Source organism: Archocentrus centrarchus, chromosome 14 (genome assembly GCF_007364275.1).
Source record: "Archocentrus centrarchus isolate MPI-CPG fArcCen1 chromosome 14, fArcCen1, whole genome shotgun sequence".
Lineage (NCBI taxonomy): Eukaryota > Metazoa > Chordata > Actinopteri > Cichliformes > Cichlidae > Archocentrus > Archocentrus centrarchus.
The window spans coordinates 12,348,525-12,369,617 of NC_044359.1; the positions used below are offsets into that span (position 1 = coordinate 12,348,525).

The 21,093-nt window shown below is 40.2% G+C and overlaps 1 protein-coding gene across 1 annotated transcript in view; it reads left to right on the plus strand.

The window, feature by feature from the left end:
* Positions 1 to 19,997, plus strand: part of zbtb16a (zinc finger and BTB domain containing 16a) — a 136,831-nt gene extending 116,834 nt beyond the window's left edge. Inside the window, exons 5-7 of the mRNA XM_030747115.1 lie at positions 1,592 to 1,762; positions 10,290 to 10,460; positions 14,060 to 19,997. Of these exons, the coding sequence (XP_030602975.1) occupies positions 1,592 to 1,762; positions 10,290 to 10,460; positions 14,060 to 14,289 (572 nt within the window). The 3' untranslated portion in view covers positions 14,290 to 19,997. The remainder of the gene's footprint in view (positions 1 to 1,591; positions 1,763 to 10,289; positions 10,461 to 14,059) is intronic.
* The last annotated feature ends 1,096 nt before the right edge of the window (positions 19,998 to 21,093 follow it).

Sequence of the window (21,093 nt, forward strand, 5' to 3'; positions counted from 1 at the left end):
AGATTATTACACTGTAGCTCTTTGTGAAACAGACACTTAATGTTCTGAGCTGGGGAAACCCCTTCAACAGTGGCTAATCAAATGCATCAAATGACTAACACAGCAACAGAAAACTGACATTTGTCGAGAGGTTTGAGCTGGAGAAAACTAGAGTTAAAAGCCTCAAGGTAGCACGAATATGCTCTGAAAAATTAAAATGCAAAAAGTGGCATAAAAGCTGCCCTGATGTTGAAACAATGAGTTGGTCAGCAGCACATTAGGAATCATACTTCAAGGAGCAGGAATGTAACTGATATCACATGTGGGGTTGGAAGATTAGTACCTCAGGCTTTCAGTCATGAGTGCTCACCAAGGATCTAATGAAAACTCTGCACTCCTGTAGACACACCTGATTCCCTTCATGTACAAGAGAAACAGAGACAGTCCTAAAGTCAGAAGCAGAAGGTTTGCCAATATTTATTTTTCTCCACTACATGTAGCAAAGTGAGATTTTTTTTTTTTTTGCATCACCTTCTTCTGCTAAAAACCAGATCTCCTCTCTTTACCTGCTTTCCAACAACTCTTCTATCCTTCCTCCTATCATCATTCTCCAGCACTATACCCCCCCCTTCATCCCAGTTCTTTAGCGTGTAGAGCAGCCGAGACAGTGATTGATCTGGTGTGGAGGCTGTCGTGGGCCCGCCTCCTCCTCCAGTGGTTATGAACATGAGGCGGGCTGCTCTTCATAGATTTTTAAATTAGTGTCAGCTTTGCCCCAAAGATGTGTTATTGACTGATGAAATAGAAACTGAGCTCCAAACACTCAGTCCTTCCCCAGAGTTTTCCCCAGCCTGGTAATTGAAAAAGTGTGAAGGGAGTGTGTTCAAAGGAGCGTGCAACTGTGTGTGTGTGTGTGTGTGTGTGTGTGTGTGTGTGTGTGTGTGTGTGTGTGTGTGTGTGTGTGTGTGTGTGTGTGTGTGGTTGTGTTCACGTGTGTGTGTGTGTGTTTTGCTGTGTTTGTGGGCTCTTTATCTCTGCTGAAGAAAAATGCACAGTGCTCGCTGGAGTCAAGATGCGATTGAAGTATTGCATAGGAGATCTTTATCTTTCTGCACACCCACCCTAAAACATGAGTACTGCGTGCAACTTTAATCCTATAAATACAGTGTGGTTTACGTGCACTTGTGAAGAAGTTTTTTTTTGTTTTTTTTTTAGTAAAATATGATGTGCCTGAATTCTCAACGTCATACCTGTGTTGTTATCCCGTATCTTCATCACTGTAAGCTTACACAACCTCGTGCAGTTTGTTTGAGAAAAGCTGACTTTGGCCGTCACTATGGATCTCCACTGAAGTGCTGCTGTATGTTTCATAGTGACAGTGCTTTGTTTTTCCTGAAATGAGCACAACACAACTTAGATCTGAGTTTGGTAATGCAGGCAACCATGAGGCTGTAGTCACTCCTTTAATTGCAAAGATATGGAAACACAAAAAGACACATACGAGTCAATATCAAAAGCCTCGAGTTTTAATAAATCCTTTGCATCAGTGGCATTTTATGAATGAAATGAAGTCATGTTTGAAACTAATGAACCTGTATCTTCCTCTGCGCAGGGTCCGACATGGCCATCTTTTGCCTGCTTTGTGGGAAGCGCTTCCAGACCCAGACGGCGTTGCAGCAGCACATGGAAGTCCACGCCGGCGTTCGCAGCTACATTTGCAGCGAATGCAACCGGACTTTCCCCAGCCATACTGCACTCAAGCGTCACCTACGCTCACACACAGGTCAGTGGGAGCAGTCATTATCCATCGCCGCTACGTTGATAAGTCTATGGTATAGTTTAAATCGCTGAGGTGCTCCACAGGGAATTATCCAGCTATTCATTTTCAGCTTCTTCTGTTGCTCTGGATTATGGTGATACTGTAGCAAATTTAGTGCAGTAGAGTAATCTTTGAGTCCACAATACATTTTCAATCTTGATCTTAGGAAACCTTCGTGTACCCACACCAAATGGGATATGTAATCCCTTTGCTGCTTTTCTGTGTCCTAGGGTCTGCTCTGATTTTAATTCAAAATGCCTCCAAAAGTAGGATTCTGGTAGACCTCATAATTAGATGTCTAAACCACCTCCTTCCTGTACCCCTAATGCTAAGGCAGCACGCCCAGAACAAAAAAAAAAGTATGTTAGTCCCTGTAATTCCTAGTTAAGTGACAGTCAGAGGTTACAGAGCTTGGACTATACTGTAGAGCTGAGAACTGTGCATTCATTTTTTCATAGTTATCAGTGTGCTTTCACAGCTTCCCCTTAATGAGAATTTTGTTTCCATTTGTTAGCATAATGAGCCAAACAGCACTCAGATCGAGCTCTTTTTGGCAAATTTTAGCTTTGCTTTAAACAGCATGAAAATGCGTAAACAAAAGCATTAAATAAAACTCATAGCATTGCCTGCTATGAAGTAAATAATATCTTTGTGCATAGTTTCCATGTTTGCTGTGAATGATGTGCTAGCTTATGTTCACAATGTTTGAAGAACTTTTTAAGCTTCTTCAAAAGTCCAAAAGCTGCTGTGAGTTTACTTTAGCATAAAACATTTTCCCGGCCAACTCAAGGTAAGGGAAAGGAAAAGAAACAGACAGTAGCAGCGTCACTAACTTCAATTTCCTTTAAGGCAACAAGCACAGTAACTGTTACACTGAAACTTCAGGCACTTCATACAAAGAGGGACCTATATCACATGTAGGATCCTTAAATGGAAAGGTAAATAGACCGTATGGGTGATAACAAGAGCATCATTCCCTATCAGATATCCAGTTCTCTTATCAGTTAGCCAGGAGTGGAGAACGGGTATGTAGATAAACAAATGCTTGACTCAAATAATCTTTGGATCTTTGATTGATGCTTCGAAGCTTGGACTTTCAGAGGGAAGCGCTAGTAATCGCCAAAGTATGGACTATTGGAGAAATGATTAGTAGGAATTAATACTGGCAGAACAAATTGTAAACCTAGCTCATACTAATGTCGGATTTCCATTTTATTTATGGTAGATGCCCACACCTACTAGACCTATAATTCAGTCCCTGTGGTTCCATAAAATCTGCATTTATTATTGTTCCAGCTGATGCTCTGCTTACATGTTCTTAATTTTGTGTGTGTGTGTGTTTAATGGAGACCAGTAAATGTGATGATGTCTAGCAGTACCCAAAACTTCTGGTAATCTGAGTTAATTTTTAGAATACCATAAAGTATAATTAGGTGTAATAATAGCACAGCTGAATTTGAAAAAAGAAGTATGGCCAGTGTAGGACAATTAGCAGGGTTGTCACTGACAAATATAGATGCAAAGCAAGAAGGCATGTTTTATTTTAGTAAATTTGAGTGAACTGTTACCCCTTTCCTGTTACACTGCTGTTTTCGCTCAGCTGAGTAAACAGCATTAATTCAGGTCAACGCTAAATGAATTCTGCAGCAGTCACAGAAAGCGTATTTACAGCAACTATTTTTTTGTTGTTGCTGTTTTGTTTTTTCTGGGGGGTTTTTTTTGTTTGTTTTTTTTTCTTATGCCAACTTGTAATTCTTTCAGTGCCTAGCTCTCTACTGAGATGAGGCCAGGATACTAATACATTTTTGCAAGGGAGCAGAGGTAGCCTGACGGATGCGGCCATTCAGAGTAAAGAGAAAAAAAGCCGTAGCCATGACAGAATATGAACACATGGAAATGAATCCCATTTCACTGGCAAGGGATGGACGCTTTTTTCTTCCCCCTCTCTCTCTCTCTCTCTCTCTCTCTGTCTCTTAGCCAGCCGCCTGTCTGCGACCTTAAATAACAGTCTCACTGTCAGAGCCGATTTAGCTCACCGGCTCACGGATAAATATTTGAAACGAAAGGCAGTGAGATGAGAGCAGTCGGCCCTATTTACAAGTCAGGCAAATACACCATTAGTGTGTGATGGTGGTAGAAGCCGGGGGGGTAGGGGGGTGGGGGGACGTGGCTGCTTGAGCCGCCTGTACAGTAGCAGTGCGCACATCTGTTCTATATACCAGACATTGGAGGGGACACATGCAGCGTCTCTGATCCACCTGCCCACCCGGGCGACGCAAATGTCACCTCAGCTCGTCAGCGAAGCTGCAGATGAGACTCCGCAGCCTCCTGCCACTTTGAACCTCATCCCACTGTGGGCGTGTGTTAAATCACAATGAGCCAGCCGTGAAAGCAATCGTTTAAATATGATGCAGAGCCTTTTGTCAGGGGATTATAAAGTCAGCAACTCACACAGCCATCATAGGCGCCAGAAATAGGTCTAATTTACCCTCCAAAAAAAAAAAAAAAAAGTGGAGGCATGGTGTTCCTCTGCATTTACACTTTGATGTTAATAATCTCATTCACACTTTGCTTGGTAACGAGGCAAAAATAGTGCTTAAAAACAGACAGCTAGACAGCGTATCCACCTTAGAGAATCAGCCTTATAACTTTAGCTTCATGTGATACAGGGGCACGTGCACTCTCTCTCAGAGCAAAGTTCACCTTCGGATTTTTGTCACATTTTTTGTGACATTGTGTTGCACGCACCTCAAGTGATCCCTTTGTTTTGTGTTTGCACGTTTCACAGTGTGCATCAAACATGCGCAGGGGTGTTGGCCTGGTCTCACATTTAGACTCCAACAAATAATTTCAAATTTGATTATCAATCAAAGAATTGCTCTTTTAATAATGCACTAATTAACTTATTTTTACTTGTAGCAAGTGTTAGATGTGTACCTTAACTAAAGGGCGTTGTCCATGCTAGTTTTGTTCTTGTATTTTCTAGGAGAATATCCCCTCCAAAAAGAAATATAGATAAGTGAACATTCAGAGGGGGTGTATTTGTAAAGCTCCATAAATTAGACGTTAGGGCTGTCTGAATGTAGCCCCAGAGGCGAAGCTGAAGTAATGTAAGCCTGTAAATGTAAATAAATGATGTCCATCTGTATGCTTTTATCAGTTAGGATCTTTTCTCATCTGGATTTTGTTAGACAGCTCAACCAAAGACAGTGATTAAAAACAAACCGCATTAACAAAGCCCCCCATATACTGCAAGTCACAGAAGCTTCTACAATGATACTCATTTTCTTTACTTATGTTAAGTTAGTGTAATCCAAAAAAAAAGGTGAAATGGGAACCATCAGCTGTTCCCTGTAGGTTTAGTTGTGGTCCTAAAAATATCGTCATATCAATGCTGATAAACGGCGTGCACCGTCAAAGACAATTTTATCCATATTCTCAAACCTAATGTTGCACAGTAATCGCTAAGCAAATACTTTGATAATTGGACACGTGACTAAATATTTTCTCTGTATTCATAATGACTCATCACACAAATTTAAATGTAAGATGCAAGATTGATGTATGTTTTCTTGATTGCTAATATATTATATATGTGGCGTACTTATTATCTATTGCTGCAGGACAGGTTAAAGGTACACTATCCTCCTCTTTTCATTACTTTTTTCCAGTACTTATTGGTGGGATTGACAGGGATGACTGGCGCTTATGATGTGCAAAGGGAGACGGAAAACTTTTCATATGCTGCCATTTTTGCTTATTGTTTTTGTATTTTGGGAAAAAGCGGTTAGCCATATGCCAAGTTAAGTCATAAAATTTATTCAGTCTTCTTCACTCAGCGCTCCGTCTGCTCTTTATTCTGATTTAGTGATGGTTGACCTGTTTGGGTATTTTTTTTTTTTTCTTATTGGAGTTTTCTGCTCACAGATTTAGTGCTCTGCTTCGCTCAGACTTGGAAAAAATGTATTTCCTCTCATCTGGACTTAAGGCAGACACTGAAAGATGGAAAGTAATTGAAACAAAACACCGCAGGAGAAATGCTGATCCATATTATATTACCATAATAATGGCTTTTCAGTGGCAGACTTTGGTGTTTAGGTGTGACAGTTGTGTGGTAAATGAGGTTTGGATAGGGTGTCTTTGTTCCAGTTGTTTTCAGCACGCAGATGTAACATGGAGGCACCGGTTGCTGGCAGGTATTTTCCCAGAAGCAGAGCTCGATTTTGACAAAAATCCCCAGCAAATACCAAAATCTCAGTTCCTAGTAGTCAGCCTTAATTTTAATGGACAGACAGTGGCAGCTCATCTTCCATACAAAGCATCCTAGATATTAGTTATTGGTTGACTCGTTGTTCTGTTGTATCAGCTGACAGCAGAAAGCAGCAAAAGCACTTTTATGGACATTCATTACGTGTGCTTCATTTTACCTGTCTGCGGCTTTATCTATTGAACGCAGCTTTGCTGGTGTGGGCTCTGACACTGGATCAGCATTTAGGACAAGGAAGGGGGGAAAAAAAAACAGATTTAATGGTGTTTATTTCAGCATCTTAATCTTGCCATCTCCCTCTCCCTCCATCACTGTTTTCATTTTCCTCCATCCACCTGCAGTTTCATTACCTTCTCTTAACATCCTATTGCGCGTTCTTACTGCCATGTTGCCTGTCTATTTTATTTATTTTTATCTTTATTTCACGCATGTAGTACAGTATAGGTTTGAGCACTCGCGCACAAATACACAATGCTGGCTTATAAAAGTGGCAGTCACAGCAGCTGTGTTATTTCTCTTCCCTGGCACCGCATGCACACAGACATACACACTCTCTCTTTACAGACCAGCCCTTCATTAATATTCTGTTGTTGTGCACTGTCTGTGTGTAAGTGTCTGTTTTTTTTTCTTTTTTTTTAAACTCCGGGCCAATTTGCTGTCTGCTGTGGCGGGGTGTTTTGTGTTCGCAGCTGTATTTGATAGTGCTACAGCCAGAGAGAGAGAGAGAGAGAGAGCTGAATCGAATTTAGAGAGAGAGAGAGAATGAGGCAGTTCTGGTCCTGGCAGTGATGGAGCCTGGTGATTTACAGCCTCTTACCGTATATAATGAACACGCACCGTGTGCCCATGGGCACAGGAACCCTCAGCCGTCCTTTGGGGTGTCAAAAGGAGGTGATGAGGAGGGGGTCAGGAGACGCAGGTGGTGATGCTCGGGGGCACCCTTGGGTTCAGTCACCATGCTGTGGTTCCACCTCACTTTGCCGGGTCCTCATCTGTCGCGTCCCTGCCATGTGGTCACACCAGAGAGATAACACACAAAAAAAAAAATGAGAAAAAAAGGGAAAACAAGGAAGGAAGGGAAAAAGAAATGGAGGATGGAGAGATGGAGGAAGTAATAGTAACAGATTTGGGATGGACAGAGGACGCGTCTCCATTATTCTCGGCCTCCCATGAGAATATCCTGGCAAAATGAAGCCATGTCTGCTCCTTTACATTCTCACCATGTGATTATGGAATTGTATTTGACTTATATAAAACTCTGCAGTGCAACTTTGCACTTTGGCGTCCCCGAGTGGCAATGGGAGATAACAGGAGCATCCAGCAACAGGGTGTTTGAGTAAGACTGCAACCCCTCTGTATTTTATACTGTTGTTATTTTTCAGCCTCTCCTCACACCAGAATGCCTTTTATTAGTTTTGCAGTGGGTCTCTAAGCCTGAATATTATAAATTTGTTGTCTATTAGCTAAGTAGTAGTAGCCAGTGCAGTAAACTAACATAAGCACTAGCTGTAGCATTGATTTGTGTGCTAGTGTATAGGAAAACTAGTGTTTTTTTCCCATTGTTGTTAACTATGTTTTGAGATAGTTTCCTTCTTGTTTTTTTGTTTGTCCGTTTATTGTTGCTGAAAATGAAAGAGTTGCTTGACTGTCTACAGTAACTTGAAATAAAGTCAGTTTAAATGGGCTCAATTGGAGTGATTTATAAACCATATCTATGCTTCAGAACATCTATAAAGCTCTGAGAGAAGTCCAAAAATTTTTACTGTTTTTCAAATTTGTGCATTTTAATAAAACTAACCACCACTAACATACAGAGTACATATTCTGTCAGTTATTTTTAGTGAGGATGCAGGAATCTTGTATTACATTATCAAATAAAGCAAGTTCTTTCCTACTAATGTAAGATTTTTGATGTTCACTAGCAGCAGAGATTAGCACAGCAACAGGACTTTAAACGTAAATAGCTCTCCGTAGACCTTCTTCGGGTATTAGCATCCCACTTGCTGGTCTGATCGGAGGCCTTAATTAAAGGCAGGTGAATCTGAGCTCAATTATTATTCTTGCAGCGTTGTGCAAGCCCACCGAGCTCTGTGATGGATTGTGATCTCTGCTTTGGTTGAAACGCTAGAAAGAGCACAATGTCTTACAGCGGGAGCCACTGATAACTTCATGCAGACAAATAAAGACTGTCACTTTTATTGATTTTTACCCAGCCCCCACCACTGCCACCATATACACCCACATCCCCTGCTCCATCCCTGCATCAGTTTTATCCCTCCCCCTATACCCCTCCATCCCCAGCCTGCCTTTTAATGGAAATGCATCCAACATCAGAAAGCTTTGAAAACGTTTCCCTCCATAAAAGTATAACATACCCAAAATGTGATCAGCATGTAAAGATTTAAAGAGCATCCAGTTTACATTGCATTCTCATCCTTCCTTTGTCTCTTCTCCTAAATAAACCAGCTACGTGCATGCATACTGTATGTGCATACATAAAATCTTAAATAAAATATGCAGGATGGAAGTGAAATAGTCTCTTAACAGCGGGGCATTGGTAGCAGCACATAACGAGAAATGCAATTTATTCTCTGACACGTTGCTGCTTGGACAGGCAGATAATGAAAGGCATAGGTCACTGATGGTGACTTAAACCTGCAGCGGTGGAGTGAAATACATTAATAAATATCCACAACATTACTTGGATGGAGAGTGCAACACGGGGGGGGCAAATGACGCAAGGAGCAGCTCCTCATCAAACACGGAAATACAATTAATCTTTGGACTGCCGGTGAGAGGCTTCTGCAAATCATAATATCCCTGATCACTGACATCTGAATATGCATTACAGCGGCCCTGTGGGGACCTATGCAGTGGCAGCATGAGGAGTAGGATGTTATCATTTTCATTTCTGAAAGCATGTGTGCTATACAACCACCAGCAGCCTGGTGTCTACAATAACTGTGATGTCTCAGGAAGGAAATGTGATGCTATCTAAATGAAAAGTAAGAGCACAATTGCCAAGTGTGGAAGGATTGAAGTGGGGCATGGAGGCGCTAATAGAAACCAGTCAATGAATGTCAAGATACGGTACATGTGTCTGTTACTTCATTTACGTTTTTGGCCATTGTCATTTAATCATGACATACTGTAATTTTGATTGTTACACTGTTACACGAGTTAAAGCCAAATGAAACACTTCTGTTTATTGTTATACTTAAAAAAACAAAACAAACTGTGAACCATAGTGCATCACTGGCCTTAAAGTACCATCACAGTATGATTGTTTGAAGCACCTAAATCTCATTAGTGTGGCCTGTTAGGGACATGGATGGGTTTTCTTTTTCCTTTCCAACTTCATTTCACTCAGAGCAAAATCATGCTCCAAATGAAATAACCAAACAATGGCAATGTTTCCATGAATCACACCAATATGTCTGCACCATTTTGGCTGCCATTTTAAACTATTTTTGACCAGCTTTGTAAAACAGCCTTCGTGTTAGACTCGTGGTCGGTGAGAGATGAAGAAAATGCCGAACTTGGATCGGTTGGATTAAGCACGTATATATCCAAAGATAATAGATTCTGTGATGACAAACTCACTACTTTATTCTAGGTTTAGCACATTAGTCAGGTGATCCATTAGTTCAGTGTGACACTGGGTCTGCATGGTCAATAATACATCTCATGGCTGGTGAGCAGCCATGACAGGCTACAATTATTTAAGGCTTTAGACAAAGCAGAACAACAGTGCAGGTGATTTGTAGACAAAGACAAAAGATGGGTTATATTGGTCTGCTGTTATTAAAGCCTTTATGTGGGTACGTATTGCAAGATAATGCATGCTGTTCTTGTATATTGCACCACCCCGACAAAATAATCAGATAACGGAAAACATTTTGTAATGCAGCCTCCTTCACAGTCGCATACTCATTGGGTTTTTTTTGTTTTGTTTTGTTTTGTTTTTTTGAAAGTGCAACCCATTTTCATACTGTTGGTGTTATTCTTTATTCTTTATCACAATAACTTGAGTAATACTTACATTTGAATTGTACATGCACATAAATACAAAGCTTAAGCTTCTTGCTTCTGCAGTCTGTGAACTGCGCCCTTCAGTCTATAGTTTCATGAGTTCAGCGTGCAGTCTTTAGCCTTTTCATGGCTGAATGTTATCAGCAGTTTGTGGAAATGTATCTTTTTTTTTTTTTTCTTTCCACATTTTAGCAGGGGACCACCCATTTGAGTGTGAGTTCTGCGGGAGCTGCTTCCGAGATGAGAGCACGCTGAAGGGCCACAAGCGCATCCACACTGGGGAGAAGCCCTATGAATGTAACGGCTGTGGGAAGAAGTTCAGCCTCAAGCACCAGCTGGAAACCCACTACCGTGTGCACACAGGTACTGTGATCAAAATAAGCAGAGCCCTACAAATAATGGATTTTTGGGGGTGATGTCAGTTTCTAGGGAGTGAAATATTCTGGGAGCAAATATTCAGTGCTGAGAGTGTTCTGCACAATGGTGTCTGGGCAGATGACACCATTTCTAATTTCCCCGAGCATCTGCATTCTAAAAAAATAATAATAAAATAAGAATTGGTTTTGTTGTACATAGGACAGGGCAGGCTGATAGCAGTGTCTGTCTATATATATATATATATATAAAATCAGGGAAACACTATAGATCGGTTCTAAAATTGAGTCTTACTGGAAAAAAGCTTGTAGTTTCAGAGCAAGAAATTGTATTTCTACACTTATTCATATATTTAGAACTTCTTATTCAACATCTCCATCTTTGACTTTGCGTATACCGTCAGTGAGGTAAGTTTTTTGGCATCTTTATAGGGCCAGTGACCCCAAGCTGTGCTCTTCGCTGCCAAAACTAGATGCCAGATCATTTCATATGCAATATGTTAATAAATTAATTTTGCAGGTGATAGAGTAGTTGTATTGATATATTTTGATTAGCTTTTTACAACTGTGTTTAAGTCTTTTGCTAAGCCAAGTTCTTCTCACCTCACTTGCAGAAAGAGCATAAACTGCAGCAACATATGGTGCATGATAGGGAGCCTGTTAAAGGACTCTCTTCTAGGAAATCCAAGTTGCAAAGCAGAGACCGAACCGGATGAATATCTTTGTTGCTGTGATACAGTAGATGAATGTCTCAGAAGACTTTGTATTGATCTTAGTATATTTAGAGCCCCATAAAGATGTTGACACAGTGATAAGCTAGGTGCCCTGGAGAATGAGTGCATGCTACGTAGCAGAGTGAGTGAGGATACCACAAGTGCTCACCAGGATGGCACGCAGCCAAAGGTTTATGCTTCCTCACCATCCCTTTTTCTCAAACGCACACAGCAGCACCCTCCCATCTTCCATTCAATAAACCAGCTGTTAAGCCACACTATCAAGGCAGCCTGTCCAATAATTGGCTTCCCCCCCCGTCCACCCTTTCGCCTTTTGTGTTGGGGAGGGGGGCTTTGCGTTAAGCTGGAGAGCAACAGCAGATAACAAGCGCAAGTGACAAGCTCACAGTCAAAGGCCACCTCGCACAAAAGGGAGCTGCTTGATGAATCATCGACATTGGCAACCTAACCCCTCCCTAACCCGTCCTTTCCACACATTCCAAATGCCAATGGCAGATCAATACCCGAGCCCTATTTGCAATTCATTATTAGCTGGTTATTTGAGGCGACCCTGTTTACAGTCTGGTTATCAATATCAACATCATGCAGGTGTCCACACTTCTGCAAAGAAATGCAGGGCCTGCCACACTGTATTTATGCTTATTGGCTAAATGGAAACATAACCTGGCCCCTGTGGAGGTCAAGGTTAACCAGGGCTTCAAAAGAGCAGACCGACCAGGCAGGCAGAGGCGTGAAGTCGGACATTTTACGGCACACATGCGCAAGGATCTAGCTGAAAGGTGACAGCAAGCGCTGGGCCAGATCACTTCCGACAGCTCATTTCAAATGCCATTGGTAAAGGTCAGCATTTACATGTCTAATTTGCGTCTGCCGGCCTGAGCTCTGGTGGATTATTCCCTGCCATCACTCAAATCATTAGCACATTTAGGCTGGCTGTGGTGGCTGAATTGAAATGTGCCTCTTAAATATAGCAGCCCCCACAGCAAGAAAGCAGTGTTTGCACTGTGATTTATGACACTTGCAGGAGTTCTCTGTGTCAGGAGCTGTATTTTCTTGTAATGTACCTTAGATTAGTTGACTAGATACCATATTCCATAGAAGTAAATGTGCCTGGAAATTTTCCTTCCTCAGATTTTACTTGTTTTCTAATTTGGGTAGTTTTGACCATATTTCTATCAGTTAAGACAACTTTATGCTATTTATGCTAGTAATTGCTAAGATAACAGTGCCATCACTACAGGCATCAGAAGTGCTGGCCTCCTGTATAACTTACGCTCCTTAAAACAGATAACTCATAAGCTGGAGAGGGAATGGTGTCTCACTAAATTAGAAGATGCTCATTTAGCCTGGAAAAAGAGTTTGTTGCTCTATAAAAAAGCCCTCCGTAAAGCTAGGACATCTTACTATTCATCATTAATTGAAGAAAATAAGAACAAGCCCAGAGTCAGAGCTCTGTAGAGCCGAGTATTTCTTTCACTTTAACTAGTAATGACTTCATGGATTTCTTAAAAAAAAAAAAAATTAACCATTAGAGGAAAAAAAAATTCAGAACTATCTCAGAGACATATAATTATGTACAGCTACTTTCAATACTACTGCTATTTATTGACTCTTTCTCTCTGATTGATCTTTCTGAGCAATAGTTACTTCCTGTTAACTATCAACATGTCTATTAGATCCCATTCCTACAAGACTGCCCAAAGAAGTCCTACCATTAATCAATGCTTCAATCTTAAATGTGATCAATCTATCTCCATTAATGGGCTAGGTACCACAGGCTTTTAAGGTGGCAGTAATTAAACCATTTTTTAAAAAGCTATCACTTGAGCCAGCTAACTTAGCTAATTCAAGCTAACTGATCATCTGCAGAGGAACGGTTTATTTGAAGAGTTTCAGTCAGGTTTCAGAATTCATCACAGTACAGAAACAGCAGTAGTGAAGGTTACAATGATCTTCTTACAGCCTCTGACAGTGGACTCATCTCAGTTCTTGTCCTGTTGGACCTCGGTGCAGTGTTCAGTGCTGTTGACCATAATATTTTTCAACAGTAATTACAGCATGCCATAGGTATTAAAAGTAATATCTTATCTTATCTTATCTTATCTTATCTTAGCTTAGCTTAGCTTAGCTTATCTTATCGTAGAGTACAGTAGAGTAGAGTAGAGTAGAGTAGAGGTCCCAGAACAGAACTGCTGCAGGTGAAAAATAACCCAATCTCCTTTTGACTGTTGCGGTCTTGGTAATTGAAGATTATTGTTTTATTTTGAGTTAACACAAAACAGTAGCTGAATTCAGAGGCAGCTCAGATAATGGCTAACCTGCTGGTTTGTTTGCTGTTTATCTGCTTATCTGAATTCTTCTGTTTGACAAAGATATAGATGTATGTTTCTCCTGTGTCGCTTTTTCTAAGATCTCTGAAATGGCCTTGGTAACAACAAGCATAACTGCTGTTGAACCATTGCTAAAACTACAAAAAATATAACTCGCATTGTATGAAATACAACTGGCATTAAAATTACTGCAATTTAACTGCTCAAAAAAAAAAATGAAAGACTGTGTTATTGTCCAAACATAAACAGTTAAATACTTGTAAGGACACTTGCATTTATCACACTTTTTTACTGCATTTTGAACAGCAAGGATTCTTCTTATTGTGTTAAATGAAGTTCGTAAGTTACAAGGCAAAGAAGCCAAAGCTGATGTACCTACCAGTAACAGCTCACAGACTTGTACAGCTTTTCCTTCTCTCTAATGGATTTCAGTACTAAATTCCTTTATTTCCTCTTTAACATCACACTTAGGCTGGCACTATGGCTAACACTGTTGTCTTCAACCCCACCCCCATCATCCTTAGGTGAGAAGCCATTCGAGTGCAAGCTGTGCCACCAGCGATCCAGGGACTACTCGGCCATGATCAAGCACCTGCGCACCCACAATGGCGCCTCGCCCTACCAATGCACCATCTGCCTGGAGTACTGCCCTAGCCTGTCAGCCATGCAGAAGCACATGAAAGGCCACAAGCCAGAAGACATCCCCCCAGACTGGCGTATAGAGAAGACGTACCTGTACCTCTGCTATGTCTGAGTCCAGGAAAGTGAGTCAAGAGGGTGGGGGACGGGTTGAGAGGTAAGGGGAATGTAACAGAGCGATAGAAGGCATGAGTTTTGACGATTGAGGAATGTCAACGACAAGTGACTCGAAAGCAAGAGGGTTTGTTTTCTATTTTTTGTTTTCATGCAAAGGCGGCAATGAGTCATGGGGTAAAAGGGTGGTGATGGTGGGGCAAACGTGCTAAGAAGAGGAAGTCTTGGACACGGAGAGCAATTCTCCACCATTGTTCGGATTCACCGGGTCATTCACTACATCTGCAACTGTGTTATTGTTTCAGGTCATTTTATGCAGCGCCATAAAGCGAGCAAGCTGCAAGGAAGTGACTTCTTGGATGCTGCTGTGTTGAGAAAGCAGATTCTCAAGGGCTATCTGAACCTGTACATCCATGCTGTCAGAAGTTTTCGCTGCATTTTCAGTTCCTGTTTTGCCCCCCCCCCCCCCCCCAAAATGGAAAGCCTTTGTTGTTGTTGTTGTTGCTGTTGTTGCTGTTGTTGTTCTGCAGTGGTATCTTGTGCGTTCACACTCACACTGCTCAAAGTATCACCACAAACCTATGTCTTTCTGGCTATGAACTATTTGAAAAGTATCTGAGGAAGATTGAGATGTGTTTTCTAACATGCACGCATCCTGAAGAAACGAATACCCTTGTCCAGCCTTCTCCTTTTTAAGTAGAAAGTGTATTTGTTTTGTCACCTTTCTTCTTCTTCTGTGCATGAGTAAGTTTCACAGAAATCTTCCAGTTAACCGGTCCATACCTGAAAAACCATCAGATCCCAGCGGTGGTAGTTGGGATAGCCCCTGAGAATCAGCAGCAGAGCTGAAAGGCTTATGCAGTAGATGAAGACAGTTGAACTGGATGAGTGGAAGCATTAATTTAATGCTGCAAAACCAAGCACCCATTTGGTTGTGAGTGGGGAAAATGCTAGCGCTGCTTTGTTGGAAGTTTTCTCTGTAGTCTTCCTCATTCTGCATCTCTGCCAGATGAGGGCTGGAGACGGTTGAGTCACAACTGGCCACTCACGGTTCTCCCCAGAGAGCCACAGGCTAACTTGTGTTACTTTTTTCATCATCATCATATAAATAAATATATATATACATACATATATATTTTTTATTTTTTTGCTCTGCATCGTAGTTTATTATGGCTTGATTGCACAAGTAAAACAAACTACGACAACAGTCTCTGTTTGAAGTCAGCAAGGTATATATTTTTTCATCAAATCATAACTCGCTACAGTATTTCACATTAAACCCTGCCTTTTCACCTATTCAGCAGTAGATAACAGGACTGCTTTCATCCATGTACATTTAACCAGGTGACTGTCATTTTCTCACACTAACAATAAAGTGCATAAACTGACTGACACACAAGCACTTCAACTGCACGAGATCTGTCCATTCAAATCAAAGTGGTGGAAAGTAAAATTGGGTAAAGGATTTCTGTCGGTGGGAGTCCTGTGACTTTAACTGCTAGTTGTGAATGTGGAGAATGCCTTACCTGCACACCTTAACATTTGTCATAGGTGGTGTGGCAGTTTGAAGACTGTTATATGGCATCATGACATGAATGTGAACGCCTGTAAGCCCGGTTCATACTACCATATAAACATACATACTGTAGCAGGTTAATGCTGCCTTTCATTCAGTAATTCCAACATTGGAGGTTATAATTATTTTCCGGGGGGGGGGGGGGTGGAAGTGTTTCTCCACCCAGCATTAACAGCATGCATACTTAGATTCCAGCAGGCAAGTCTTGCTGGGCTGCACACCTCCTCATCGCCCAGAAGCCCCAGGTCACTGTGTGGAAGTGGGGTTTATTTTGGAATATGCACCACCTGAGTGCTGGCAGGTCCTGTGTTATGTTACAGATATCTTGTTCAGATGATGCATATTCACAAATGTAGTTGCACTGATTTGAATTACCACTGGGGCTTTTGGCAAAATATAACTAAAAGGATGTGTGTCGTCTGCTGTGTGTGTTGGATCCTTGTTTACAGCACAGCATAGAGAAAGGGGGTAAAAGCTGTTAAGCAAGCATTATATTTCATGTTATGCAGCAACACTGACCTTACTTCTCTTGGGAAAAGCATAACCTGAAAAACTCCTGCTCCTACATTTTCTCCACAAAGGAGATGGCTAAGTCTGGTTTTCTTTGAAATGCAGCATTAGACCTTTATGGTATATGCAGTCAGGTATCATGGTTGAACCTAGGGGGTTTTGATGAATATCACTGCACGTCACAGCGTTATCTGGTTGATGACATATCCAAATGGTTGGTGGAAGAAGGTGATCACTGATTTGACGAGACAGCCCAGCAGCTTAGGGGGCGACCAGTAAGATGACAGAATAAATCGACTCGTTCTCTGTGGTTTTTTGTCCATGCACTTCGTCTCTCTCGTCTCCTTTTGTTCTTGTTTTTTTTGTTATTATTTACCTTGAGTTTGATCTCAACACATTGTACTTGAATTACCTCGTTTTTGTGACCTCATGTTCCTTTTATGTATTTTAATTTTCCCTTTTGTTTCATTTGTTTTTTGTTAGATTTTTTTGTTGTTGTTTGTTCATGAGCGTATGTCAGAAAGATGCATTGCAAATACGATGAAGCAATGCGTACACATAAAAAATTAAGTGCCATGGTGAAGAGATTTGTTTGTTTTTCTAATGTTGTGTATTTCTTTGTGCATTACTTGTTACCAAACTTGGTATTATTAACCCTGCTTGTTAAAGAGCTGGAAGGTTTGGTCATTTTGTTAAAGAAGCTACCTCTAAGTTGTTTTTTTTTTTTTCTTTTTCTTTTTTTTTTCTTGGCAAAAGCACATTTTTTTCGTGTTTGTGTTTTGCATTGTTTCATCTCATGCTTTTTTTTTTTTTTTAAAGTTGATTTATGATTGTTTTTTACGCAAAATGTATATAAAAGGGTGAGAGATAGCAAAAGTAGAGGTTGATAGAATAAGAAATGCCAAATGGATTTTTATTCTTCTCTTATAGTCTCCCCCCTGCACCTCCAACCACAGAAGAGCAGAGGAAAAAAAAAAAAAATAAATAAAAGCAATTTTGAAGCCTTAAGTGATGATGGATACAGCAGATAAGAGGAAGTACTATTGCTTTTTAAGAGGGTTTAAAAACAAGAATTTAAACTTGAACATATGTGAATAGAATTGTAGTTTTGTAATGTGAAAAAAAAAAGGTTCATCAAAAAACACTGAACCACCCAGGACAGGTCATTTTTGCAGTGATGCAGAGTGCGTTGGACAATTGGAACGGTAAGTGGTAATCAAAAAAAAGAAAAAGAAAAAAAAGAAAAAGAAACCCACATAAAACAGAAGGTTAAAAATAGAGATTCTCTCAGCAGACAAGCTCTCTTGAGAAATGAGTGTATTCCTGAACAAGAGCCAATAGAGGCAATTTGATATATAAAAATTGTGATATTTTTGTATTCAGTGTCAGTCCTTTTTCCATTTGTGGAGGGTTATAGCAGGGCACAAATATTTGTATTTTTTTTTTTTTTTTAAAACCTGTTTTTTTTTCTCTCTCTCTTTTTGGGTGTGAATCATTTTTTTTGCCTTGCTCCTCTTTGATATTGTTGAACAAAAAAACATGTGTGTGAACATATTGTAATAAGTGTTGCTTTCTGGATGTCAATTGCATTGTAGGTGAAGGACTAAATCTATCCGCCACAAATTTTACGAGTGTGTGTGTGTGTATGTGACAAAGTTAAGAAAAAAAGAAAAGAAAAAAAGATGATAATATACGGGACGGCAGGGGACGCTGCCAAACCGACCAATTAGTACTTGTCATTCACGATTTTTCAATCAAACTTGACTGTCGACATGTTTTTTTTGTTTTTGTTTTTGTACTTGAAAAAAAAGGAAAAAAAAAAAAAAAAAGAAGGGATGGCATGTCCCGTGGTGTCTTGCCATTTTATTCTCTAACACTGTGATTTGAGGGAGCTTTTTTTTCACCCTCGCATAATATCCACCCACTATAATATAAGCAGTCACGGTTCAGTCTGAACACCACAATGCAAGACCCGTTCAGTCACATTATTCCTATCATCGTCCTCTGAATGTTTTCTACTTTCTTGTGCAGGTGAAAGAGTGCATGAAAGAGTGTGTAACTGTGTGTGTGTGTGTGTGCGCGTGTTAGTGGGGAAAATGCACTAAACAGATCAGATACAAAATAAAAATGATATTCTATGCCACTTTTTTCTGTGGGAAAAAATATATATATACATTGGCATTGATATAGTTCTTCCCTCAGTGTTTCTCCGATGTTTCTGTACTATCTTTGTGCCTAAAAATGGAAATTGTTCAACAAAAATATCCATCTATATCTGCTTAGTTTCTGTATTTTCAGAAGAAAATAAAAATGGTGTCTCCAGCGCCCTAGGGATGTCATGACGCTCGAAAATGTCCTGTTTTCTTTTTCTTTCTTTCTTTTTTTTTTTTCCTTTTTAATCCTGAGTAGAGCAGGGCTTCTTTTTCAAGGACTGCAATAAACCCTTAATGCTATTGAAACAGCAACTAGGATTGTGCATCCGTTTCTGTTCTTTGCCTCTACACTGTGATTGGCACCCAGAAGCATTTATTTAGCAGCACAAAACAAAGCATGAGGAAAATTTACTGAATTTTGTGGTGCAGTGGTAAATCTAAGACAGGCATTTGGGACAAAAATCTGCTTTGTGATTTACTTTTTTTGTTTTCTTGAAGGCAAATTGAGCCCAAGTCTGCGTCTCCACTGCAGATTTCTAATTTTCTATTTTGGCAGCAACAGGTTTGCTGAGCAGAACATTATATTGTTCTGGAAAAAATAAGAAATAAAGAAACCTCCGCTTGGGTAGGTCAGCACTAGGGTATTCCCCTTCTGTTGCTTCAGTTTTTTATTTTTGTTTTTAAGTATCTTTTTTTTTTCTTTTCTTTTCTACGAGATGCATTTAAGAGGGGATGTTGAACTCGTCAGAGGAATCATGGCATCCCTGGAGCTGGCACTCTGTGTTTTGGTGTGGTGTTTCTAGAACAAAGTAGCCATTTCATGCAGTGTTGCAATGCATGTGTCATCGAGGTCTAGACTTAACTTGTTTGAGTAACAAAGCACCAAGACATTGTATTTTTTTATATTAGCACTGAGGACCAATTGCCCTGTCGGACCAAGCATAACAAAGCTTTTTATGTAACAAAGCTTTTCTCTCTCTTTCTCTGTCGTTCCCTGGCTTGTCTGTGCTACTTCTTTCCTCCATTGTTGTGACAGCACAAGTGCCAGTCAAGTTGCTCTATATTAAGAAAATAGTGTTTTTATTATGATTTGAATGGTTATAGTTTTTGTCTACCTCAGCACCTAATCTTAGCCTAATCTTAGAAGGTGCCCAATTATTATTGTTTATTTTCTTTATTTTGTTCTCTTATTGTTGTCAGTTCTTTAATTTTTTTTTTTTTTAATTGGCATTAGAGCTTTGCAAAGGTCCTTTGTCTTTTCCAGCGACAACGTGCTATTTCTTTCTGTGGCAGTACGTTTCCTGTTGAGCTGTGCCACCAATCTATAGCCACTGTCTGTTGATATAGAGGTTGTTCTTTTTTTTGTTTCTTTCCATGTAGAATCAGACACATCTCTTTGTAACATTTCAGTGTTCTCTGATGGAGTGTGAAAAAAAATAAAAAGGAAAAATAAAAGAATTATGCTGCAGGTTTTCTTCTCCATGTTGTCAATAAAGTCAATGTTGTGCCTTTGAAAGTGAAAATATAAAGAATATTTCTTCTTTCTTTTTTTTTTTACATCCTACTAACAGTAGATTGGGGGTTTTTTGTAGTGACATTTTTTTGTAATTTTATTTATGAGTCTCATAACAGAAATCAGATTACGATGTTCAGTTGTATCCTTTCAAACTGCAGTTAGAAAAAAAAATAAAAAATGGTCTTCATGTTGTCTGTCTTAGCCCTCTTTCTGGCTCACAGTTTGTTTTCTGAATTTTATTTGGTGCAGACTGTCACAGTCCAACAGCATTATTGATTTTTTTTTTTTTTAAACATTATGCAGTAATATTACCACTACATCATTATTAATTACATACTACATATATGACCACTTGATTACTTTTACTCTGCTAGTACTGGGTTGGACCCCCTGTTACCTCCAGAACTGCCTTAAATCTCTGTGGCACAGATTCAACAAGGTGCTGGAAACGTTCCTCAGAGATTTTGGTTCATGTTGAGCGTCACGCAGTTGCTGCAGATTTTTTTTGTCTTCAAATCCGTGATGATTTCTTGTTCCGCCACATCCCAAAGGTGCTCTGCTCGGTTGAGATCTGGTGACTGTGGAGGCCATTGGAGTGCAGTGAACTAATTTCAAGAAAACCCTCATACACCATGTGTGTAGAAGCAGTCAGCAGAAGATGGGTACATTGTGGTCATAAAGGGATGGACAGTACTGAGGTAGGCTGTGGTATTTGGTCCAAAATATGACTATATATATAAAACACAAAAACATCCCACACCAGCGGCAGCCTGAACCACTGATACATGGCACGATGACCATTTCTTCAATCACCTGTTGCCCCATTTTGGTGAGCCCGTGTGAATTGTAGCCTCTGTATCCTGTTCTTAGCCGACAGGAGTGGCACTCGGTGTGCTGCTGTAGCCCATCTGCTTCAAGTTTCAACATGTTGTGCATTCAGAGATGCTCTTCTGGATACCTGTGGTTGTAACACGTAGTTATTTGAGTTACCTTCCTAAGAGCTAAAAGCAGTCTGGCTGTTCTCCTCTGACATCAATGAGGTATTTTCGC